Source organism: Myotis davidii, unplaced genomic scaffold, assembly GCF_000327345.1.
Source record: "Myotis davidii unplaced genomic scaffold, ASM32734v1 scaffold209, whole genome shotgun sequence".
NCBI lineage: Eukaryota > Metazoa > Chordata > Mammalia > Chiroptera > Vespertilionidae > Myotis > Myotis davidii.
In genome coordinates, this window is record NW_006300047.1 from 2,454,500 (window position 1) to 2,477,291 (window position 22,792).

Genomic DNA, 22,792 nt, shown 5'->3' on the forward strand with positions numbered 1-22,792 from the left:
TTATTTCAGCAATCTATATCTATAAGAGAATAATATACAAATCAACCAAACGGCGGAACGACCAGAACAACCGCTCGACCAGTTGCTATGAGACACACTGACCACCTTTTGGTCCCTCCTCCCTGCCAGCAGGCTCCGATAGCCCAATGGCAAACAGAGAACAGGGGGTGGGTGGTATGGGGGTGGGGGGAAGGGAATCACAGGCCAGGTCTAGGGACTGTATCCACGCACGAATTTCATGCCCTGGGCCTCTAGTATTTTATAATTATTTTTTTCAGTCTTGTTTCTTCTGCAATGTCTAGCATGCCATGTTATAGATCGAATGTTTGTGTCCCCCCCAATTCCCAAATTCCTATGTTGAAGCTCTAGCTCCCAAAGTGGTGGTATGAGGAAGTGGGGCCTTTGGGGAGTATGAGGGTTAGATGATTTCATGAGGATGCAGTTTCACGATGGGATTAGTGCTTTGTAAGAAGGGACACCAGAGAGCTAGCTGTCTCTCCACACCCAGAAAGGCCAGGTGAGGACACAAAGAGAAGGTGCTCACCTATATAAGCCAGCGAGAGAGACCTCACCAGAACCCAAACATGCTGGACACTTGATCTTGGGCTTCCAGTTTCCAAAACCGTGAGAAATGAATTTCTGTTGTTTGTAAGACACCAGTACTTCATTATGGCAGCCTAGGCTGACTAAAACATTTCCTTAATCCCATCTTGTGTAGTTTTCATCTTTGCAAGTCCACTTCAGGTATTGTGTATTTTTTTTTTTAAAAAAATATCTTCCATGTCTCCATTTAATGTGTCCAATTTCTCCTCTAGCTTCTTGGACATGTAGAATGCAGTTATACAACTTTTTAGAGGTCTTTGTCTACTAATTCTATTGTCTCTGTCATTCCTGGTTTGCTTTCAATTCATTGGTTCCCCCCTCCCTGCATGACAGCTCATATTTTTTTGCTCCTCTGTATGACTGGTCATTTATTATTGGATGCCAGACATTGTGAATTTTACCAATTGTGTACTGAAAATTTTTGTATTTTTACAAATATACTTGATTTTTTTTTTTCTGGGAAAGAGCTAATTGACTAGAAATATTTTTATCTTTGGGGATCTTGCTCTTCAGCTTTGTTAGGCAGGACAAGATTGGTATTAGGTTTGGGACTCATGTTGGCCTAATCCTGAGGCAAAACCTTCCGGGTATTTGACTTGGTGCTGCACAAATTATGAGATTCTCTGCTGTGGCTGGCAGGATGGGGAACTATTCCCAGCCTCGTGGGAGCTCTGAGGCTTGTTCCCTTTAATCCTTTTGGGTGGTTCTTCCTCCTGCCCAGGATTGTTTCCTCACATGCAGGCCCTAATCCTGCTCAGCTGAAAACCAAGGGACCCTTCTTTGAACCTCCAGCGCTCTCCCTGGGTAGCTCTCTCCTCTTCCCTGCTCTGTCCTTCACACGCTGGCTGCATTGGTGTCCTGCCCTCCCAGCTCTGTCTCCTTAACTCAAGAAGTGACTGACCCCTCCCGACTCCTCCCTGTGCCAAAGCCTGGAAACTTAGCCCAGGTGCAGAGCTGAGGCAATTGCAGGACTCACCGCACTTGTTTCCCATCTCTCAGGGATGACCATCCTCCACAGCCTGATGCCATTGCTACCACCAATATGGCAATGAACACACACATGCATGCATGTTAGCACATGCGCATGTGTGTGTCTGCAGGGACATTTCCAGAGACATTACTGGGTCACTAGCCGCCAAACAGGGCCAGCGCTCTAAGCACCAAAAAAAAAAAATAATCTTTGGAAATTCAAAGTGAAAAATAAATGCTTTATTGTAAAGAACAACTTTTGTTTTTGAATGATACAAACCGACGTGGATGCTGAATTCAAAGCAGCTTTTCTTTGTCTTTCCTGTGTGTGTCCTTATTTTGCTGGTTTTCTAAGCACTGCTTGGAGCCACCTCTAGCCACAAATTTTGGCTGCTAGGTGGGCGCAGGGGAAAGATTCCTGCCTCCCCACAGGGGGCACCCAGGGAATGCTTGCTGACGCGATGAGCTGATTGCACGGCTGCGGGAAGCTCTATCCGCCAGCGCACCAGCCAGCGCCTTTCTTCTGCAGACAGATTGGTTTTGCATTAAATTCACAGACAGGGAGCCTTCCCTTCACAGACCTTGGAAGTCAGGCTGCCAAATCAGCAGATTCCAGACAGAGATTGCAATAAAATAGAGTCAGTGCAGTCTTGGGCCTGGAGTCGCCAAAAGTTGGGAGGCGGAGCTGTGGAGGAGGACTGGGAGCGCCACTGGGGGGCTGGGTGTCAGTCAGGTCTCCCATCTCTCATCTCCGCGGCCTCCCCTACTCCAGCTCCCAGGGCGGGTTTCAGAAAGAGAATGGGTTTTCTATGGGCGGGGTTTAAAAGAGATTGAAAGCAACCGTCCAGTGCAGCGGTTCTCAACCTGTGGGTCTCGACCCCTTTGGGGGTCAAACGACCCTTTCACAGGGGTCGCCTAAGACCATCGGAAAACACATATTGAATATATAATTACATATTGTTTTTGTGATTCATCACTATGCTTTAATTATGTTCAGTTTGTAACAATGAAAAGACACCCTGCATATCAGATATTTACATTATGATTCATAAGAGTAGCAACATTACAGTTATGAAGTAGCAATGAAAATAACTTTATGGTTGGGGGTCACCACAACACGAGGAACTGTATTAAAGGGCCGCGGCATTAGGAAGGTTGAGAACCACTGCTCTAGTGGGAACTCTAAGCAGTGATGTTGTACCTGATAACACACAGAGTCAATAATTTTATTAACCCCCCCCCCATACAACAATATTTCCAGAATAATTGTGCTCCTGGTTAGTTTTTTAGTTTTGATACACTTGACAAATACGAAGATTGCATACTCAAAGGGCCTTGCTTTTAGTATTTTCACTTTCTAAATATTGAGAAGTTGATTTCCTTGAGTCTTCTGGACTGAGTTATCAGGCTTTACTGTTCTTTTTTGGTTGGGCTGTGGCCGACTACTTTCAATTTATTTTTCTCATTTAATGGCATTTGAAGTTCTATCGCTTTATTCATTCGTTCATTCACTTATTCATTCATTCATCCACCCACTTACCTACTCACTGATTCATACATCCATTCTCCATCCATTTCTTCATTCGTCCAGCAAACCAAAATTATGCACCTACTATGTTCCAGGTACTCTACTCTGTGCTGTGGGTAAACGATGAGCAAAATCAAACAAGGTCCCTTCTCTCATAGAGCTTATTTCAGGATCTCTCTATTTTAGGCATGGCAAGTACCAGTCTCAGCTGGGAGCTGGTAAGAAATGCAACATCTCTGGTCAGTCCCAGCCCTCCTCAATCAGGCTTTGCATTTTAGCATGCTCCCCCTCGCCCCCCCGTGATCTGAGGGCACATTAACAGATGAGAGGCACAGATCTGGAGGACTAGATAGGAACTTAAGTTTGGATGAGCCAGAATATTATTTTTTAAGACTTAAAACAAATGCATCATAAATAAACGAGACCTTGGGAACAGCAATGATTTAGGACAATGGTTCTCAACCTTCTGGCCCTTTAAATACAGTTCCTCGTGATGTGGTGACCCTCAACCATAAAATTATTTTTGTTGCTACTTCATAACTGTAATGTTGCTACTCTTATGAATCATAATGTAAATATCTGATATGCAGGATGGTCTTAGGCGGTCCCTGTGAAAGGGTCGTTCGACCGCCAAAGGGGTCGCGACCCACAGGTTGAGAACTGCTGGTTTAGGAGGTGCTTCAATTTGCCCCTCAACCCCGAGTCTCTTCAAATTTCGGAAAGCACAGTACATCTGCCTGCCTATTTATCACCCTGCATGCTTTCATATTGCTTACTGTGGTGGAAATGATAAATGTCCTAATGTCCCAATGTGGGTATGTGGCCTTACCAGGCAAAGGGGGCTTCACAGATGTGAATAAGTTAAAGATCTCCAGACGGAAAGAATCTCCTGGAATATCTGGGTGGACCTGATGTGATCAGAAGGGTCTTGTAAGAGGGAGGCAGGTCAGAGGGGAGAGAAGTTGCTGTACTGCTGGGTTTGAAGATGGAGGGAGGGGCCTTGAGCCAAAGGATGCAGGCAGCCCCTGGAAGCTGGAAAGGCAAGGAAATGGACTCGTCCTTGGCGCCTCCAGAAGGAACCAGCTCAGCCTACACCTTGATCTGAGCCCCATAGGGCTCTCTTTGGAATAAGTTTGTGTTTTGTTTTGTTTTAATATATTTTATTGATCTTTTTACAGAGAGGAAGGGAGAGAGATAGTTAGAAACATCGATGAGAGAGAAACACCGATCAGCTGCCTCCTGCACATCTCCCACTGAGGATGTGCCCGCAACCCAGGTACATGCCCTTGACCGGAATCGAACCTGGGACCTTTCAGTCCGCAGGCCGATGCTCTATCCACAGAGCCATACCGGTTTCAGCAAGTTTGTGTGGTTTAAGCCATAAACTCTCTGAGGATTTGTGACAGTAGCCATAGGAAATGAAAACAGCCACACTCACCCACAGCACATGATTGCAAATTCAATAGAATGCTTTTTGATTACTGTAGCAATCAAATCCTTTCTCTAACAATTAGTCTGACTTTTAAAAACTTCGACATGGAGTCTGGCTTTCCCACTTCTTGGGCAGGTGACCTTCATTTGAGAAACGGGCCAGAGGGGTGGACTAAATCAGGGGCTCCCACTGAGCTCCATGGAGCCCTGTGGACTCACGGGGAAGGCCCCCCACCTCCAATCCCTCCAGCCAGAGCACCTCAGGGCTCTCTGTCCACATGCCTTGCTTCTGTGGGAGTTTATTTGAAGACAACCTTTCACATCAGAGAACGTGTTTGAAAACCACTGACTTTTTAAAATTGCTTATAACTTGGGGATATAGAGACCTGACTTACCTGAGATGTTCTCTGAGCTCCCTGCCAGCCCCACTGGAAGCACATCCAGGATATTTATCTGGTTCAACTTTCCCCCTTGGGAAACCGAGAGGGTATTACCTGAGCCATTTCCGGAGACAGGCTGTGCGCCCCTGGGCAAACAAAGTCACCTCTCTGAGCCTAGGCTGTGCGCCCCTGGGCAAACAAAGTCACCTCTCTGAGCCTCAGTTTGCCCACTGCAAAAGGAGGGAGTGAATCATGCCCAACTCCCACCATTTTCAAAGGATAAAAATAAAAGGGCGTGACGTGCGGTGTCATGATAACAAAACCAATAACAATTGTCTAATACCTACTATGTGCTAAGTACCTTGCTGTGCCCTACTTGGTTCTCACTACTCCCATCCACAGCACACAGTTGCCATCAATTTCCAGGCTGGGAAGGAGGTGGAGCTGGGATTCCACTGGAAGGAGAGGCCACCTCGACCTGAACAGCATTGACCAGATTTCCCTGTGTGCATCCTTCCTGGCCAGGGAGGCCCTCGACCCATGGCTACTGACTACTGTGCTGATGTTTCTGTAAACAGGCAGAAGTGGAAGAGCAAGTACTTAACAAGTCTGAGAGAACAGATTTGTTTGTGTCAAACCTCTTGCCAACTTTCCACCCCTAACATGACATATTCTTCTCTCTCTTTACAGCAGGAAAAAATGCATGAGTCATATCTATATCTATATATATTCATGTACAATATATATGTTAAAAATGTACAGATAGTATGGGTGAAAAGGGGGCACAGTAATAAATCTAATTGAAAGTAACCTCATAGGGTGATCTGATCATACATTTCTAACTGGGCAAGTCCTGGTAGGTAGTCACCTCCCGGACCTATAACTTTTTAGTAAAAGGTTTATTTTTGCCCTCAGCAAGCCCTTTCCATATTTCTTAGGCACTAGGTCCGTGGTCAGCAAACTGCGGCTCGTGAGCCCCATGTGGCTTTTTGGTCCCTTGAGTGTGGCTCTTCCTAAGCCTTAGGAGTACCTTAATTAAGTTAATAACAATGTACCTGCCTATATAGTTTAAGTTTAAAAAATTTGGCTCTCAAAAAAATTCCAATCGTCGTACTGTTGATATTTGGCTCTGTTGACTAATGAGTTTGCCCACCACTGCACTGGGTTAACACACCTTTGAGATGCCAGAGTAATCCTCTTTTGCAGACCCCTCTGAAGAACCACCACCCTCAAGAGAGCACAAAATCTTGTTAACTATTCTGTAATCCGATCCCTGCCTTACTTGCCCCCCAACCCTCATATAATCTTCCTTCCTTCAGTCCAAATGTACACACCAAACAGCAACACTGTTATTCTTCAGAACATTGGAGATCTTGCTTCCCAGCAACGTTCCTCAGTTTGGCACAAATAAAATCTCATAAAAATTCTCTACAGGTTTGGACATTGCCTATGTCAACAACAGTCCACCGTCAGGACTCGGAGATCCGCTCTTTTCCTCAGGGAGTCCTGCCTTGCTTAGGAAAGTCAAGCCCCGGCCCAAAGCGCTGGAAGGGAGACGGGCCGGTTTCTCTGGTGGCATTTGGCTCTGTGGGGGGCTGACTTTCAATGGGTTTGTCCTCCCACATTTCGTCAGATCAGTCAAGCAGGCCACCTGGAGCCCAGGGGCGCAAGGCCACAGGTCCTTCCCGCCTGCTTGGAGCTGTCCACACAGGAGGTCAGCAAGGGGCTTACTTCACGAGCCTCTGGAATGCTCTAAGACCCTGCTCCCCTGCCACAGCAGTCCTGTAGCTGGTGCCAGGCGAGGGGCCTTGGTGTTCACGTCTGAGCCGCCCACACCTACGCCCCGGGCTCGTGGCCAAGGCAAACAGGCAGGAGCAGCCACCCCTGACTAATGCCCCTCAGCGTCTGAATTGGAAGCCGTTGCCAGGGTTCAAGAAAAACCCTGGCTGCTCCTCCCCCTCCCCCCACACCCCCCCTTCCCCAGGCCAACAGGACAGGAAAACCTTCAGGACGATATACATGCACATAAAAATATATCTAGTAATAAAGTATATTTCTAGGGGCCCCCAGGAGAGGGGAAACCTTCACAAATATATGTCTCCAAGTAAAAAATACACATGTGCTTCCATCCAGTAACTTCTTCCAGAAGTTCTGCTCAGACTTGCCCAGAAATGTATGCGGAAGGATACGGATTGCATTTAGCATCCTGCTAAGGGGAGAGGCCGGTCCAAAGGACTGCGTTCTGCACGATCCTGTTGATACGGCATTCTGTGGGGTCAGAGGCAAGAGAGGACGCGTGTGGTTGCCGGGGCCAGGGGCATAGGGACAGCACAGACCCCTTCCTGGGCGATGGGAATGCGCTCATCCTGGTGGTGGTGGGGCACCTGTGTGCCTGTCAGATTCATGAGATCAGTGTGCGGAGAGGGAGAGGTGTGCTGGGTGAAAACTGGACCCCCACTAACCTGCTTAAAGGTGCGCATGTGGAAGGCCATTTGTTGAAGCAATGTTTGCAACAGCAAGAGACAGGAAAGAAGTTAAATGCCTGGGCATAGAGAACGGTCAAATACCTAATAGTAACCCATAGAATGGAGGACCGTGCGGCTACTCACAGGAAAAGATCAAAGTGCTGTCTAACAGTTATGGTTGTATGGAAAATGGCATGCATATTTATCGTTTATGTAAAAAGAAATAGATTTATGTATGCTTGTATGTGCATAGAGTATTTCTGGAAAGATACAAAAAAATCTGAGAATGGTAGTTATATCTGAGGAGACTAAAAGTAGCTAGCGGTGATGAGAAAGTCTAGATTTTACTTTATACCCTTAGCTAGTGCTTGTATTATTGTTTTTACCTTGAATGATAAACCTCACATCCTGGATGCCCACCCATTCATTCAATGGTTCGCTGGGACTTAATGATGAAGCAATTAGACATGGTCTCTGCTGAGTCGTGGAGCTCAGAGCCCCTCCCCTTATTAAGATCAGGTTTATTGAAGTATAATTTATGTACCATAAAGTTCACCTTTTCTACTGGTTTTCACAAATACATTTCGTTGTGTAACCCCCACCACCATCAATACGTAGAAAGGTACTATCGCCATCCCCACATTTCCTTGTCACCACTGATCTGTCTTCTGTCCGCATGGACCTGCCTTCTCCAGGATGCGGCCTTTGGAGCCTCGCTGCTTCCCTCAGGGGAATGCATTTGAGATTTACTCAGAGATTTGTGACTGTTTTGTGTGCCCAGAGCCCGTTCCTTCTGGCTGCCGAGGACTAGTCCCTGCGGTGGACGTACTGCGTTGGTGCCATCTTGGGGACAAAGACAGAAGGAAAACGAGTAACCTTGACCCAACTGGCCTGACTGCGATCACTGGCACAGACAAATGTCCTCAGACAAATGTCCTCCCACAGGCAGAGTCAGGTCTGGGAAGGCAGATTTGACTGTTATGGAAAAATACACAAATGTCAATTCTTGCACCTCCAACTGCGGACTGAGATACTCACATTCACGTTGTTGATTTTGTGGGTTTTGATTGGGACAATATACCCCGCCCCGCCCCCCCCCCAGGCCTGAAAGGGAGCAAGGGCCCCGGGAGAGCCCTGTCCCCCGGGCTTTATGACAACAGTGCCGAGTCATAGAGCCCCTGCCCGTCCCTGGGCGATACTGGTTCCCCTGGCTGTGGCCCTGGCTCTCCGGGCAGAGTTTTGCCCTTGTGGGCTGGTGGGAAATGATGGAGTTTTTGGGAACCAGTCAGAACGCCAGTTACTGTGTCCCCAAGAAAATCTGTAGCTTCACGGATCCTCTGGCTGTGCAGGCCCCAGTGATACAGGAATGTTACCAGCCCTATTACCTGCCCGGGTACCGCTACCTCAACACGTGGAGACCCAGCCTCTTCCACAAGATCTCCAGCACCCAGACCTGCCCGGAGGAGGGAGCCACATGCCAGGGCATTCAGAAGCCGCCCACCATCCTGCCCTCCCTGCGCTCAGGGCTCTTCTGTCGCTACAGCTCCCACGACTGGGACAGGTCCCACGAGATGCAGATGCGCGGGGCCGAGGCTTCTCGGCTGTGGGCCGGCCGGCTGACCGGTGACTCCATGCGGCTCATGCAGGACAAGGACCAGCTGACGAACCAGATGCAGGAGGGGACCTGCCGGAACCTGGGCCAGAGGCTGTCGGACATCGGTTTCTGGAAGTCAGAGCTGACCTACGAGCTGGAGAGGCTTCTTAACGAGAACCGAGGCTTGGACGCAGTCAGGAAGCGGCTGGAGTGTGCAGCCGATGAGGTGAACTGCCCATTGCAGGTGAGAGTGTAGGGCGGGGAGAGGGGCGGTGGCCCCTGCGATGCAGCCCCATCACTTCCCTTGAGCGATGATCACATGACAGGCACCTTGCAGGTTGGTTTGTGCTGGAACATCATCTGTAATCTGTTTGTAACATGAAAAGTATAATCTTAGCCCAGCAGGGGTGGCTGAGTGGTTGAGTGTTGACCTGTGAACCAGGAGGCCAGGGTTCAATTCCCAGTCAGGGCACGACCTCCAGTGTGGGGCATGCAAGAGGCAGCCAATCAGTGATTCTCTCCCATCATTGATATCTCTCTCTCTCTCTCCCTCTCCCTTCCTCTCTGAATCAGTAAAAATATATTTTTAAAATATATAATCTTAGTCAATTTAGGACAATCCCAGTCAAATCAGGGTTCCTCACACTGAATAGAATGTCATCTTCTCCTTGGGGTTATATCAAAATTAGTTTCATCAAGATATTACAAGCATATGGGGGCCTACGTGTGTGTGTGATGGACACACTTAAAATAACCACTTTGTTGTCCTCCAAAGCTCTTAACACCTTCTTACAAACTCTATAATATTCACTCTTATCCATTTACTGTGTGTCTCCCCTAGAACATAGGTGCCATGAGGACAGGGAACTTTGTCTGCTTTGTCACCAGTGTGTTCAAGACATACCCAGCTGCAACGTGCCTGTGCGTCTATGCCTGACTAGACCAGTGGCTGGAATGTCTTCCCAGCCTGGCTCAGTGTTTGGCACATAGTAGGCACTCAATAAGTATTTGTTGAATAAATATCTGCATGTGGGCACTCACGACACTTCCCTGCCTCCCGTCATATCCTAGATCGGTAAGGATGGCTTTGAGCTGCATGTGAACAAATAGGTGGTCACAGTGACCCAACCTAAGAGGAGTTTCTCTGTCTGTCAGTGAGAATTCTAGAGGGAGACACATCAGGCATCCACTTGATGCCAGAAGGCAGCCAGGCTCTGATCCTTCTGCTCAGCCACCCTTAGCATGTGCTGCTGTCCTACCGCTTGCAAGGTTTCCTGTCTCACCTTGCAAGCTCCCGCCTGCAAGGAGCGCTGTGATGTTCTCATTCGAGGCAGGGAGGTGGTGGTAGGGCAGTGTGCCCACTGGGTCTGTCCCTTTTTATGGGGAAGATCAGTTTTTCCCAAGGCCCCTCATGTGATTCCATTTTCAGCCCATTTGCCAGAACTCACCTGGGCTCCCTGGCTCATGAGTCCGGGTGAGTGAGTGTTTTTCTCTGGGTCCTGGAGTGGACTTTGGGTAAGGAACCGGCAGTATCTGCCTCATGCTGGGGAGCTCACCTTGGACACACAGATGATGTTCGGGGGCTCCCTGGAGTGTGTGGGGACTCAGAACCTCCTACCCAGAAACGACGTCAGGTGTGGGGACTTCTGCAGGAGACGTCTTGTCTCCAGACCCCTCGGGAGACATGGCACAGGGTCCGTCCACTCTGGTGGTGTGGGAGCGGGGTCCTACTATCTCCCCACGCCCCTAAGTTCCTCCCCTGGGAGAAGAGTGGGCAGGGATGCTGCTCAGAGACCCAGGGCAGCGTCCCAAATCTGTGTTCTCCTCTCCTCCTGTCTCCTTACCCCCAGCCTGTGTGGAAAGCCCAGCTCTGCCCGTCAAATGTGCCTCCTCAGACAGCCACGAGGTGGCACAGGCGCCAGAGTCATCTCAGTTCTGTCCACTTCTCTCCATCTCCATCGTTACCACCTCAGTCCGGGCGTCTCTCACTGGACAGTGGTGACTGCCTCCCGCCCTGGCCTCCCCAATCCTGCTCCCCTCTAACCCCTTTCCCAGACAGCAGCCAGAGGGGTGATTTTCAGTATTGAACTGGATCTCCCCACTCCCCTGCTAAAGCCACCTCAATGGCTTCCTAATGCTCCCCAATTACCATCGACATTCCTAGTCACAGCCTCTAGCGCTGCATGACCCAGCTTCTGCTCATCCTGCCAGCCTCCCTTTCTCCACTCCAGCCTCAGTGGCTTTCTCCCCGTTCTCCTCCTCCTCCTCCTCCTCCTCCTCTGACCTAGGTCTTTGCACCTGCCGCTCCCTCTTCCTGGCGCATTGGCCCCATTCATTGCTGCTGCTTCTCATGACCCAGGTCATGGTTTGTCACCTCCGAGAAGTCCTCCCTGACCTCCCTGAGACCCTAACCCCCCACCCACCCATCACCCTGTTTTCATCACAGCTCTTAGCACAGGCAGCAATGATTGAATTTATGTGTTTTACGTGTGTGTGTTCTCTTCCTTCTGTGAGAACTCCATTAAGCGGGGGCCACCTGTTTGGCTTACTGAGATATCCCTGGTACCATGACTGAGGGAGACAAAGGAGGGGCCCAGGAAATTATCATGGAAGCAATGAATCCCTCGCCTCCCCGAGTTCCCAGATGCTTTGGCACCCCCACGCCAAGATGTCGAGCTCCCCGCTGCCTGCTCCCCCGCTGCTCTTTGTGACATCACAGGCTAGTGGCCCCTCCCTGTTCTTTCTCAGTGTCATTGCAGGGGCTCCCTGAGCTGCCACTTGTCCCGTCTTCCATTCCGCTCAGCTCACGTCCCCACGACAGTTGTAGGTCCATTGCTGTGTGGCAGGCTTGCCTGGGTCTTGGCCCTGGTCACTTTGCAAAGCCTTCCCCCTTTTAGCGATCTCCACATCCAGCTGGCCCCTGGGCAATGATGGGGTGAGGGGCACTGCTGCCCGCACAGCCAAAAAGCCAAAAACTTTTCCCAAAAATGTTACTACTGATAACGTGCTGTTGACTGGAGGCCTCACTGATAACATAAACAGTCAATTAACACATAGATTGTATGTTATATGTATAATATACTGTATTGTTACAATAAAGTAAGCTAGAGAAAAGAGATGTTACTAAGAAAATCATAAGGGCGAGAAAACACATTTACAGTATTTATTGGAAAAAAAATCCTCATCTAAGTGGACCCGTGTTGTTCAAGGGTCAGCTGTGTATTCACAGTCATATTCGCCTGCACAGCAAACCTGTGAGATGTGCACCAACATTGCACCCGCTGCAGTCATGATAGCTCACCGCTGTGGTGAGGAGGCAGAAACCCACCCAGACACACAATGATGAGGCTCCATGAAGCATCCAGGTTTCCCCGGGGATAAATCAGATCATGGCCAGGATAGACCAGAGTTCCTCTGCACAGGATCTCAATACGACAGGGAGAACACCTGATTTCCCGCTGCTTCCTACAGGTGGCCCTGGAGTGTCTGTACCATCGAGAGAAAAGGATCGGGATCGATTTAGTCCATGACAATGTGGAGAAAAACCTTATCCAGGTAAGGTGCCTCCTGGTGAGCCCAGCCCCCCCTAAGGGAGGAGAGAGGGCCAGCCGGTCAGAGAGGTTTCTGAGCAGAAGCCACCTGTCAGCCCATGCAAAGTCAGGGCTCAGAGAGCCAGGGTGGGGGCCGAGGTTGCAGTGTAGGAACAGGGAGAAAGATCATTTGACCCTCAGTCTTCTCATCTCTAAAATGGGCAGCAGCATCATTACACCAGTACAAAATAATTTTAAAAGCTAGCGTTTATTGAGCACCTACTATATGTTATACACACTGTACCACTTCGTATGCCTTATGTAATTTCATGATCAAACAATCTATAGTTGAGTAGTTGGCACCGAGTAGGTGCTAGGTTTCCTTTTAACCTGGAAGTATATGAAAAGAGAAGAAAGTGGGTGAGGAATATTGAAGCTCCACAATCAACCCTTATCTGTCTGGCCCGGGGATCACGTGGGGTGAGGCAGGACATGGGCCCCACCCTTGTGTTTCAGCTTGTGGGGTCGAGGGTGGGCAGTGAGAGGGGAGGGGTGGTCACTGGCCTGGGAGCGAGGCTGCTGTGCGTTTCTAAGGGGCGCTGCTGTTTCTGACGTTTTCATTAAAGGAGGTCGATTTGCTGAAATGCTGCCAAGAACAGATGAGAAAACTAGCTCAACGAATTGAAATACAGCTGCGGTAAGGGCTGCTTTCTCTCCCTCTTGGAGCTTGTTTGGGCCCCTCAGGTTGTTGGGGGGCAAGCCAGATGGACCCTGGCTCTCCATGGTTCTTTGGGTCAATGGCGGACTGGTGTTTAACAACCAGCCCCCTAGGACAGAAAAAAAATCCTGATTGGGAGCATTTGTCAATGTCCGTGTATAAAGCTACCCCGATAGCTGATTCCATTCTACCAGTAGGGTAGAGTCAGCACATCACTGGTGGTTCCTGTTCGCAATGGGGCCACAGCACAAGGAACTGCCCTCACGGTGCCCCCTTACCTGTGGCTCCCCCCTGTGAGCCCTGAACCCGGGGCGATGGCAGAGTGGGTGGCATTCGCATCAAGGCGAGGGGTCAGGGCATCGCCAGAGGGGAGCTGGTGGACGCCTGAGCCACGTGTCTTCAAAAGAAATCAGCTTTTAGTTCTTGGAAGATTGTGTAACTGGTATCATGACAATCCAGGAGGCTCCCCCATAATTAAAGGGAGACGTGAGTTTTACGGGGCTTGGGGCCCACAGCTAAGCTCTTGGCACCCAGCTCTTCCAAAGTCAGCCGTTCCGCCTGGCCCTTGACCGGGGCACCTGCCTTTAACTCACGCAGGGCACGTTGCTCTGCTAGCTTCTCCTCTCCATTTCCTCAGACCCGGATGGCAAGGGGCAGGATGGCAACCTTTCCAGGGCACCCCTTCCTGCTGTGGGGGGCACATGGGCAGCCTGATGGGTTGCTAAGGGGCCAGGCAGCTTGCAGATAGGCTCCGGGGGGTTGGTGCCCTGGCTTTCTATATCCCAGGAAGAGCAGTAACCCCCCCGCACCCCCCATTACAGCAGCCCCTCAACTCCACCACAGTGAGAAATGGGTGACAGGGTTTGGAGAGAATCACCCAGGACAAAAAGCACCCAGGATGTTGAAAAGCTACACCCAGAACATGAAGGCATGGTCAGGGGCAGATTCAGGGAGCTGGTTGGAAATGAGGTGCAGGCACAGCAGTGGGTGAAGGGCCCGTTGAATGGCTGAGGTGGGGTTAAGTTCTGTCTCTTACGTTCTGACCATTCCACGTGGACCATTGGTTGCCTAATGTTGTCTATAAATTAATTCACTTTTTTAAAAACCTTAAATCCTTGAATTTAAACAGGAAAGTGGGGGCAGGCAAACACCTCTATTATATTTGTATTGCTCTTATTTTTACAATTATGTATTTCTGGCACTAGAGATGATTTTCCATTTGTTGTTGACATAAGGCTGTGACAGAACTCGGTGTTGGGGTGACGGGAGGGCTGAAGTTTGGGGAATGAGACAGTTTGAAGCAGCAGAGTAAATAAATGCCCAGACTTGAAATTGGGGAGCTGGACCCAGAAAGAGAAATTCTGAGACTAGGGTGGGAGTGGAGGGGCTGCTTTGCAACCCCAGGCAATGAAGGGTGAGGTGGGAGAATTGGGGGAACCAGAGAGACAGACTTAGACAGTCCCATCCACTGGGAGACACAGAGGGGGCCTGACGTCAGAGGGAGAGAGACAGAACAAGAATGACATGAAGCGAAGGACAGAGATGTGTATGTGTGGGGGGGAGACAGTGGGACAGAGAGACACAGATGTGCTAGACAAAGAGAGAAATCAGGAGGGGCGTTAGAGACAGAGAACAGATGGAGAGGGACATAGAGAAAGAGGAAGAGAGCGAAGATGCTGGAGGGACGCAGACGAAGCAGCTGAGGCAGAGGAGGGGGGAGGACCAGAGGTCGGGCCACCTGGATAGAGGCTGTTGGACCTTGAGGAGCGGCTGTTCATCAGAGGCTGCCTGGCATCTTGCAGGGAGGCAACCCGTGTTGCCGGGCAGCCTGATTCACCCAGAACTGGCCAGAGCTTCAATGCCGTGTGTGCTGGCCCCTGTGGGAGGCTCTGCCGCTGACCCCCGCAGGTGGCTAACCTGGCACGGGCAGGCCTGGGCTGGCTGCTGACTTGTGGTTTTGTGGGTGAGGCCCGAGGCCCCCACCTGGGCAGGATCGTGTCCTCAGCTCACCAGCTCTCCAACAAAGCAGAAGGCTCTTCCTGATGGGCCAGAGCCAAGTTCCGGCTTTTCCTGGTGGACCAACAGCCGGGTGAGCCTCGACATGGGCTGGGCTCTTCGTCACGGGCCCACGAAGGGAGACAGGGGCTGTCCTATCCTTCCCTGGGCATCACCAGTGAGGGCCAGGAGTCTGGACCAGCTGGCCAGGGATTCTGAGGCCCCAGGTGCCCCTCTAATGCTCTGGCAGGTTCTATTCTGGTCTTTCTTCACTTGCCAGTTCATTAGACAAGATGGGGCTCTATTTCTCCACGGCGCTGCCCATTCTGAAGGCTCTAGGGTGGCTCCTTCTGCCCAACATCGCCCCTGAGTATCCTGATAGGTGAGGGCCCACTGTCAGGATTTCATTTTCTGGCTCCTGGCCTGTTTGAAACCCTCACCAGCTCCCAGTGTCGGTAGCAGAAAAAGAAAGTGGCAAAAAGATAGACAGGGACAGACTGGGAAGAGGGAGTGGGAGAGGGAGAGAGGCATTAAGACATAGAGAAAGCAAGAAAGATGAGGGAAAGCGAAAAAGATGTCAGAAAGAGATAGAGAGACAGAGGAAGAGAGAGAAAAGGGGAGAGAATGAGAAGATGCAGCAGGGGAAAGAGAGAGACCAATGCAAGATGTGCACCCATCACTTTAGCTGGTGTCTGGACCTCAACTTGCTTAGTCAGAGCTGGTCCCTTATTATCTTCCAGTTCTTCAAGGTGAAAGTCCCTGTGGACACTTCGGTGTCTTTAACTGACGAATCTACTCTTTTCAATCAAGAGAGAAACAGAAAAAGGTCCAGGCCTAGAGCCTTCTAGAGACGATGGAGTCTGCTGGGATTCTATTAGTGCTTGCGTAGTGTTTATGTTTGAGGTGACCTATGGAAAAATTATTGGTTTTCCTTTAAAGACTGCAATAGAGGTTTTCCTTTTACAACACATTTATTTATATTCTAAAAGTTATTTCATAAAAAGACAAGTAGCAAATAAGTAATAGTATATACACTTTGGGAATATGACAAGAATCATGAAAGTGGTTCTCCTATGTTCAGAGTTTGGCAAATAGTGGCCTTTATGTCTAAACTTCTTAGCCAAGATACCAGCCCTGGAGGCTCAAGTCCTGGGCCCTCTCTACTGTCCTCTCCTTACCTCTGCCCAGTCCCTGAGTGCCCAGTCCCTGACTCTGCCCAATCCCTGAGTGCCCAGTCCCTGACCATCCAATCCTTGGCTCCACCCAGTCCTGGACTCTTCCCAGCCCTTGGTTCTGACAACCTTACTGAGCTGCTTTTGGTCCCTAAACACCTGCAGGTCTCTAGCTCCTCTGCTTTTGCACACGAGGTGTCCTCGGCTTGGAATTCTCACCCCCCCCCCACCACCACCACCCAACTTTGTCTGGAATGTCTGCTCCTGTCATTATGAAATCCCAGCCCAGACACCTCCCTGGGAAGCCTTCCCTGGTTACCCCCACACCCTGAGCTGATGGCGTCCTCCTGAGTGTCACTGTGTGTCCTTTACAAACCTGCACCGTTGCCCTTATTATTCTGTAGTTTTACTGTATTTATTTACACAAACCTCTGAGCAACGTGAAGGTAAGCGACTGGGTCTTATTCATGTCTTCTCCCTCTGTGCCGGGCATAGGATGAGACACATGGTTTAAAGCGATACTGGGCTTTGTCCAAAGTATGAATTCGTATCTTCTCAATCGGGTTAGCAAACTACAGCTGGAGGGACAAATCTGGCCCACCACTTGTCTTTGTAAATAAAGTTTTATTGGAACGCAGCCATACCCATAACTTACATATTATCTATGACTGCCTTCTGCATAGCTGAGTCATTGCTACAGAGACCATATGACTGACAAAGCCTAAATATTTAGTATTTGATCCTTTACAGTAAATGTTTGCTCACCCCTGTTCTAATGACAACAGGCTTGCTTGGACTGGGGGGAGGTTGAGGGGTTGTGGGGAGGTCCTCAGTATGTGGTGGGGACATCGAGGTGGGAAGAGGCCTGAGAAGCTGCTGGGTGGACAGAGCACCCTCCTGGGAGTCCAAAGACTTGGCCTTCAGCAGTGGCTCAGCACCGACCTCCCATGAGACCTCGGGCGAGGGACTCTGGCTAAGGGCATAGTCCAGGGATAAATCCTTGACCCCCGCTCCCCTCCACCCCAGGGATAACCGAGATGCTCAGCATGCTGTGGAGAGGGACCTTGAGGACAAAAGCTCAGCCCAGTTTATTGACGAAAAGTGTTTTAACCTGAGGAACACATCCGACTGCATCAGCTTCTTCCATGGGATGGAGAAGGTCGATGGCACGTAAGTACTGGCCTCTGGGTCCCCATCTGGCCCTGTTCAGTGGGAGAGGGGGGCTCTGCGTCTGCTTCCGCCAAGCAGCCTTAAAGGGGCATCAATCGTGCGCCAGGCAAGTGAGAGGCAGAGTGGTTCAATGGGGACCCTTGGTGGCAACCCACAGCATCCAATTCTGGCTAAATAACATAAGACAAGATGAAATTTACTGGAGAGCCACAGACTCAAGGGGGAGGCTGGAGGGGAAGGTTCTGGCAGCTTGAACGAACCAGGAAGTGAGAGCTAATCAGAGCACCACCATCCTGCCATTCTTGCCCCCCCTTTGCCCAAGATTCAAATTCCAGCAAGACAGAGCAAGCGATCGGCTTAGTGAGGGTGACCGGCCACTGCTGCTGGGCCAGGACATGCTGAGGCACCTCCATTGGCAATGCCACCAAACAAACCCCACAACAACATGGCTGTAACCAGAGGGAGAGGAATTCAAGCTCGGCTGGGAGCCAATTGCTGTCCACCAGCGCTGGTAGGGGTTACAAGTGGACCCCTGCTGCCCGGCCTCAAATCCAGCCTCAATCCTGGCACGTGGGGTGAATTACTTCATCTTCTGGGCCTGTTTCCTCATCTGTAGCCCTGGAATGATAATAGGGCCCACTGCCCAGAGTTGCTATGAGTATAAAACGGTGGGCGTGTGAAGTGCTGAGCACAGAGCCTCGTGTATGACAACAGCCAACATTTATTAAGTGCTTGCTGTATGACCTCATTGTCTCAGCCCCGCAGCTATGAGGTAGGTGCCTTCTGTATGCTGGGCACTGTTGTGGGCGTGTCACAGCATCCCGGAACTTCATGTAGAGCTGAAGCATGCTTTCCCACTCGGTAGCTTGAAGGCTGGAGAGAGAGACACACGCACACACACAAAGAGAGAACAGGAGAGAGACTGGGTACAGGCAGGGGTGGTGTCCAGCTTGAGCCCTTTAAAAAATTCTCTTGCCTGTAGATTTGTACTTGTCATATAGTAGGTGTGCAATGAATATTTGTTTAATGAAAGAATGAATGAAAGTGGGAAGAGAGGGAGAGAAGGTGAAAGGAAGGGAGAGAGAAGGAAAGAAGGAAGGGAAGGCGTTGGTGGCAGTCTCCTGGACCACCTTCTGTTTTTTTGTTTTTTAAAAATATATATTTTATTGACATTTTTTACAGAGAGGAAGAGAGAGGGATAGAGAGTTAGAAACATTGATCAGCTGCCTCCTGCACACCCCCTACTGGGGATGTGCCCACAACCAAGGTACATGCCCTTGACCGGAATCGAACCTGGGACCCTTTAGTCCGCAGGCTGACACTCTATCCACTGAACCAAACCTGTTAGGGCTCCTGAACCACTTTCTGGATCTTAAAATATACGTGTTGAGAGGACCCTTTGGCGTTTCCAGCGATGGCAACCCCTGGGGGCCTTGCTTTTCCTGACAAGGTGGACTCCCCTATGGCACTGGCAAGGTGGGCAGGACTTTGGGGATGTGGTGCCCTCATCCACAGCTGCCCATCAGGACAGGGAGGGGGCAGACTGCCTTCCCACACGATGCCTTCCTGAAACCCGGGCAGCCAGGCTGCTGGGCTGGTGGAGACTCCGACTTCCGTGCCCAGGAGGGCTGCTATTTAAAGTCCCTCAGCCAGCACCTCCCCTGCAGTTTGTGGTGACTAATCGCTCCTCAGGTGTGCTAGCTCAGGGCTTTTATTTGGGTTTCTTTTTAAAAAAAATCTTTGTTGCTGAGAGTATTACAGATGTCCCCATTCCCCCCACCCCGTTACCCCCCTCCACCTGTTCCCGTCCGACCCCAGTCTTTCACCCCTATTGTCTTGACCATGGGCAATGCCTATACGCAAAAAAGTTCTTTGGTTACAAGCAGGGCAGTTTCTGGGCAGCTTAAAGGTTGTTTGGAGACTCTGAATTGCACTTGTCTGTTCACCTAAGTTCTCTTTGCCATGGGTTAACTGATGATGGAGGTGGTGGTGGTAGTGGTGATGATGATGGTGATGATGGTGAAAGTGGGTGTCTTTTCTCTGATGTTTACTATGTCCCAGGCCCCCTGCTGAGAGCTTTGCACACAGTGTCCCATGAATCATAAATATCTTATCGAGTGTCTACTATTGTCAGGTGCTGTGTTGCAGGCTTCACATTTAGTCACTCAACAACCACGGGGTTAGGCACCATGATGATCCCCACTGACAATGAGGAAGCTGAGGCTCAGAGAGGTGACGCTCCTGGCTGAAGCTCACACAGTGAGGGGCCGAGCCGCGATCTGAGCCCCGCATTGGGTGGACACTGAGCCTGTGCGAGTTATCCCAGCACCTTCCTGCCTCCCCAGCAAAGCCTGCCATCTCTGTCTTTAGTCTTCAGAGGACACAAGCTACAGGAAGCACGTCCGCTTCCCACCGAGGCACTCTGCCTGCCAGGAGACGGGCTGCCCTGGCACATCTCCCCAGGGAGACTGTGATTAGCGGGTCATTTTCTCTGGAGCCCAGCCGCCTGCTCCAGAGGAGGGCGAGGGCGAGGGCTCCGAGGTGACTGCTCCTGACATGCCGGTGCCCCATGCAGCAGCGGGTGAACCTGCTGCTCTCTTCTGCTGTGCTTGGTGCCGCCTCCTCCCTCCTCTGATGGCGAGGAGCTGTGTGGCCTTGGACAGGACACTGCACTTCTCTGAGCCTCAGGTCTTCGTTGGAGGACAGCCTTATAGGCACGGTGCCTCTCCCACCTCCAGAAGCCCGAGACCCCTGTCTATTGCTGGACGTTAACGCCTGCGAAAGCCAGGACAGAACCACCACCTATGATATATGCCTGAAATGTTCTACCCACCATGCAATCCAAGCGTGCTTTAAAACGTCTGGAACAAGACTTCTATTTCAGAAAATTCACTCTCTCTTTCCTGCTGCCCGAGAATAGAAATGGACTTTATTTAAGAACTGGACAGACCTCCTGGCTAGAAAAGGCCTTGAAAAGATATCCCGTCTGGTTTACGCAGGAACTGAAGCCAGCTCGAAGGCCCCCCAGAGGACAACACTCTTGCTTGTCGGTGGTTTGTTGTGGGGTTTCTGTTTCTCCAGGAAGGGCTTTCTGTTGCCTAGACTGAATCCCTGATGAGTCGCCGCCTCTGAAAAGCCTTCCCTGCTTGCCCTTTCCAAGGCAGCCTGTGTCTCCATTCAGCCCCTACCCACCTTCATTCCTTGGCTGTAGAGGCGGCTGCCCTCTGCAGACTGGCTCTTTGCCATCTGGTTTCCGGTTGAGTTCAGCCAATGGGAGGGACAGCAGCAGGAGGCGGAGGGAGGAAGGAGGAGAAGGATGTGGGGACTTATCCTCCCTTGCTCCCGCTCTCCCTCCCTCCCAGTGATGCTCCAAGCCTCCTCCTCTCCTGCCTGTCCCTCTCCTCTTGCCCTTCAGAGCCGAGGGGTAACAACTTTGTGCAATAGCTAATCCATGAGCACCTCGACACCCTCGGAGCATAAAGTCCATTTCTTTCTATGACCTTGACACATGACGGCCCCGCTCCATCTGTCTCTCTTCATCACCCTGCTCCCGAATGCCTTCATAGCCCAAACACCCTGTGTAAGCATCTGTATTTATTGTCTGTCTCCCTCCACTGGAAATGTACCGCCACGAGGTCAGAGATGTTGCTGTTCTTGTGTCTGGTTCTATCCCAAGTGTCTAGATTCAAGGCTTGCCATGTAGTCATTGTTCAAAGAACATTCGTTGGGCAAGTAAATCAGTGCAAGTAGCATGGCCGCATGCACCTCCCTGAATGGAAGGGATCCCGCAGCCAGCACAGTGCCTGCCCCGTCTCTGTGCATTTGGTGGAGGAGGAGGAAGTGTTATGGAAAGGACCCTTGCTGGGACTCTCTCCTCTCCCATAACTCACCCAGGAAAGCAGCTTCTCTCTACACTGCAGAGGCCTCACCTGTAAAATGAGGGGGTTGGATGAGCCCAGGGGTTCTCAACTGGGGACCATTGTGCAATGTCTAGAGACATTTTTTGTTTGTCACACTGGAGGGGCATTGCTGGGCCTCGCTGGCATCTGTCGGCAGAGGCCAGGGCTGCAGCTAAACATCCTACAGTACATGGGACAGTCTCCCACCACAGTGTCTGACCCCGACCGCAGGTCAAGAGAGCTGAGGCGCAGCGACCCTGGATTCGGAGGTCCCCCAGGCCTGCCCCACCTGTGCTGAATTCCCTGGTGCCTCTTGCAGGATCTCCGTGCCTGAGACCTGGGCCAAGTTCAGCAATGACAACATCCGGCACTCGCAGAACATGCGGGCCAACTCCATCCGGCTGCAGGAGGAGGCCAAGAACCTCTTCGACTCCCTGTCGGATCAGATGTGGAAACAGTTCACCAACACCAACCTGGCTTTCAACGCCCGCATCGCCGAGGTGACCGACGTGAAGAATAAGCTGCAGATGCAGCTCGCTAAGGTCAGTAAGCCAGAGGCACCTCAGGACCGGTGTCCACTCTGCCACACCCTCACCTTTCTCCCGTGGTCCCCGCAGCCTCTGGCCACGCTGTTTGCCCACCCTTGCCACAGACATGCTCCCACCTGTCACACAGCCTGTGAGCGTGCCCAGCCCAGAGGGGGGCAGGGGCCGGGAGCTTCCTAGGAGGACTTGAGCATCCAGGGGTAAATCTCCCTTGCTCCCTGCATGTTGGAGCTGGGCTGTCCCCACAGCACCCAAAGGCTGCTGATGGCCGAGAGGGCCGAGGACGGGTGAGGATGTCAGAGCCCCAGGACCCAGGTCTGAGCAGACCGACCTCCCTCACATCAGCATCTTTGAAAATGTGACCTTTTGACCTTCAAGGGCTTCAACAGCATCAGGACCCCGTGTGGAGGGGTGAGGTGCTTTTGGAATTTGAGGAGTAGGCAGGACTGTCAAGTTCTGTCACTATCTCTTGCCACTCCCAAACTCACATGCCCCTTTCGCTACTCCCTTGTTCCAATGTGTCATGCTGTTGCACACCTCCAGGGAAGCCTCCTCCGTGTGGGATTTACCCTCCCTGCCCCATATAAATGTGGACAGCCTGTTGGAGCCAGAGCAGCTCCCCTGGTCCCCCCTTGCTTAGCATACTGCCTGGCACACAGCAGACACTCCTTAAACCTTTGTGCGACGAATGAAAGGAATTACAATGATAACTTTTGAACCGATGTTTTTAAGAGAATGATGCAAGAACAAGTGAATGCTTTTAATTTCAAGTATCTTCTTTCTGTCTTTCTCC

At 50.8% G+C, this 22,792-nt stretch overlaps 1 protein-coding gene across 1 annotated transcript in view; it reads left to right on the top strand.

Moving 5' to 3' along the window:
* The first annotated feature begins 8,602 nt into the window (after positions 1–8,602).
* The window catches only part of TEKT5 (tektin 5), a 36,552-nt gene continuing 22,362 nt past the window's right edge, over positions 8,603–22,792 (top strand). The window contains exons 1-5 of the mRNA XM_006776298.1: positions 8,603–9,214; positions 12,442–12,525; positions 13,127–13,197; positions 17,412–17,555; positions 21,774–21,996. Coding sequence (XP_006776361.1) covers positions 8,639–9,214; positions 12,442–12,525; positions 13,127–13,197; positions 17,412–17,555; positions 21,774–21,996 — 1,098 coding nt within the window. The 5' untranslated portion in view covers positions 8,603–8,638. The remainder of the gene's footprint in view (positions 9,215–12,441; positions 12,526–13,126; positions 13,198–17,411; positions 17,556–21,773; positions 21,997–22,792) is intronic.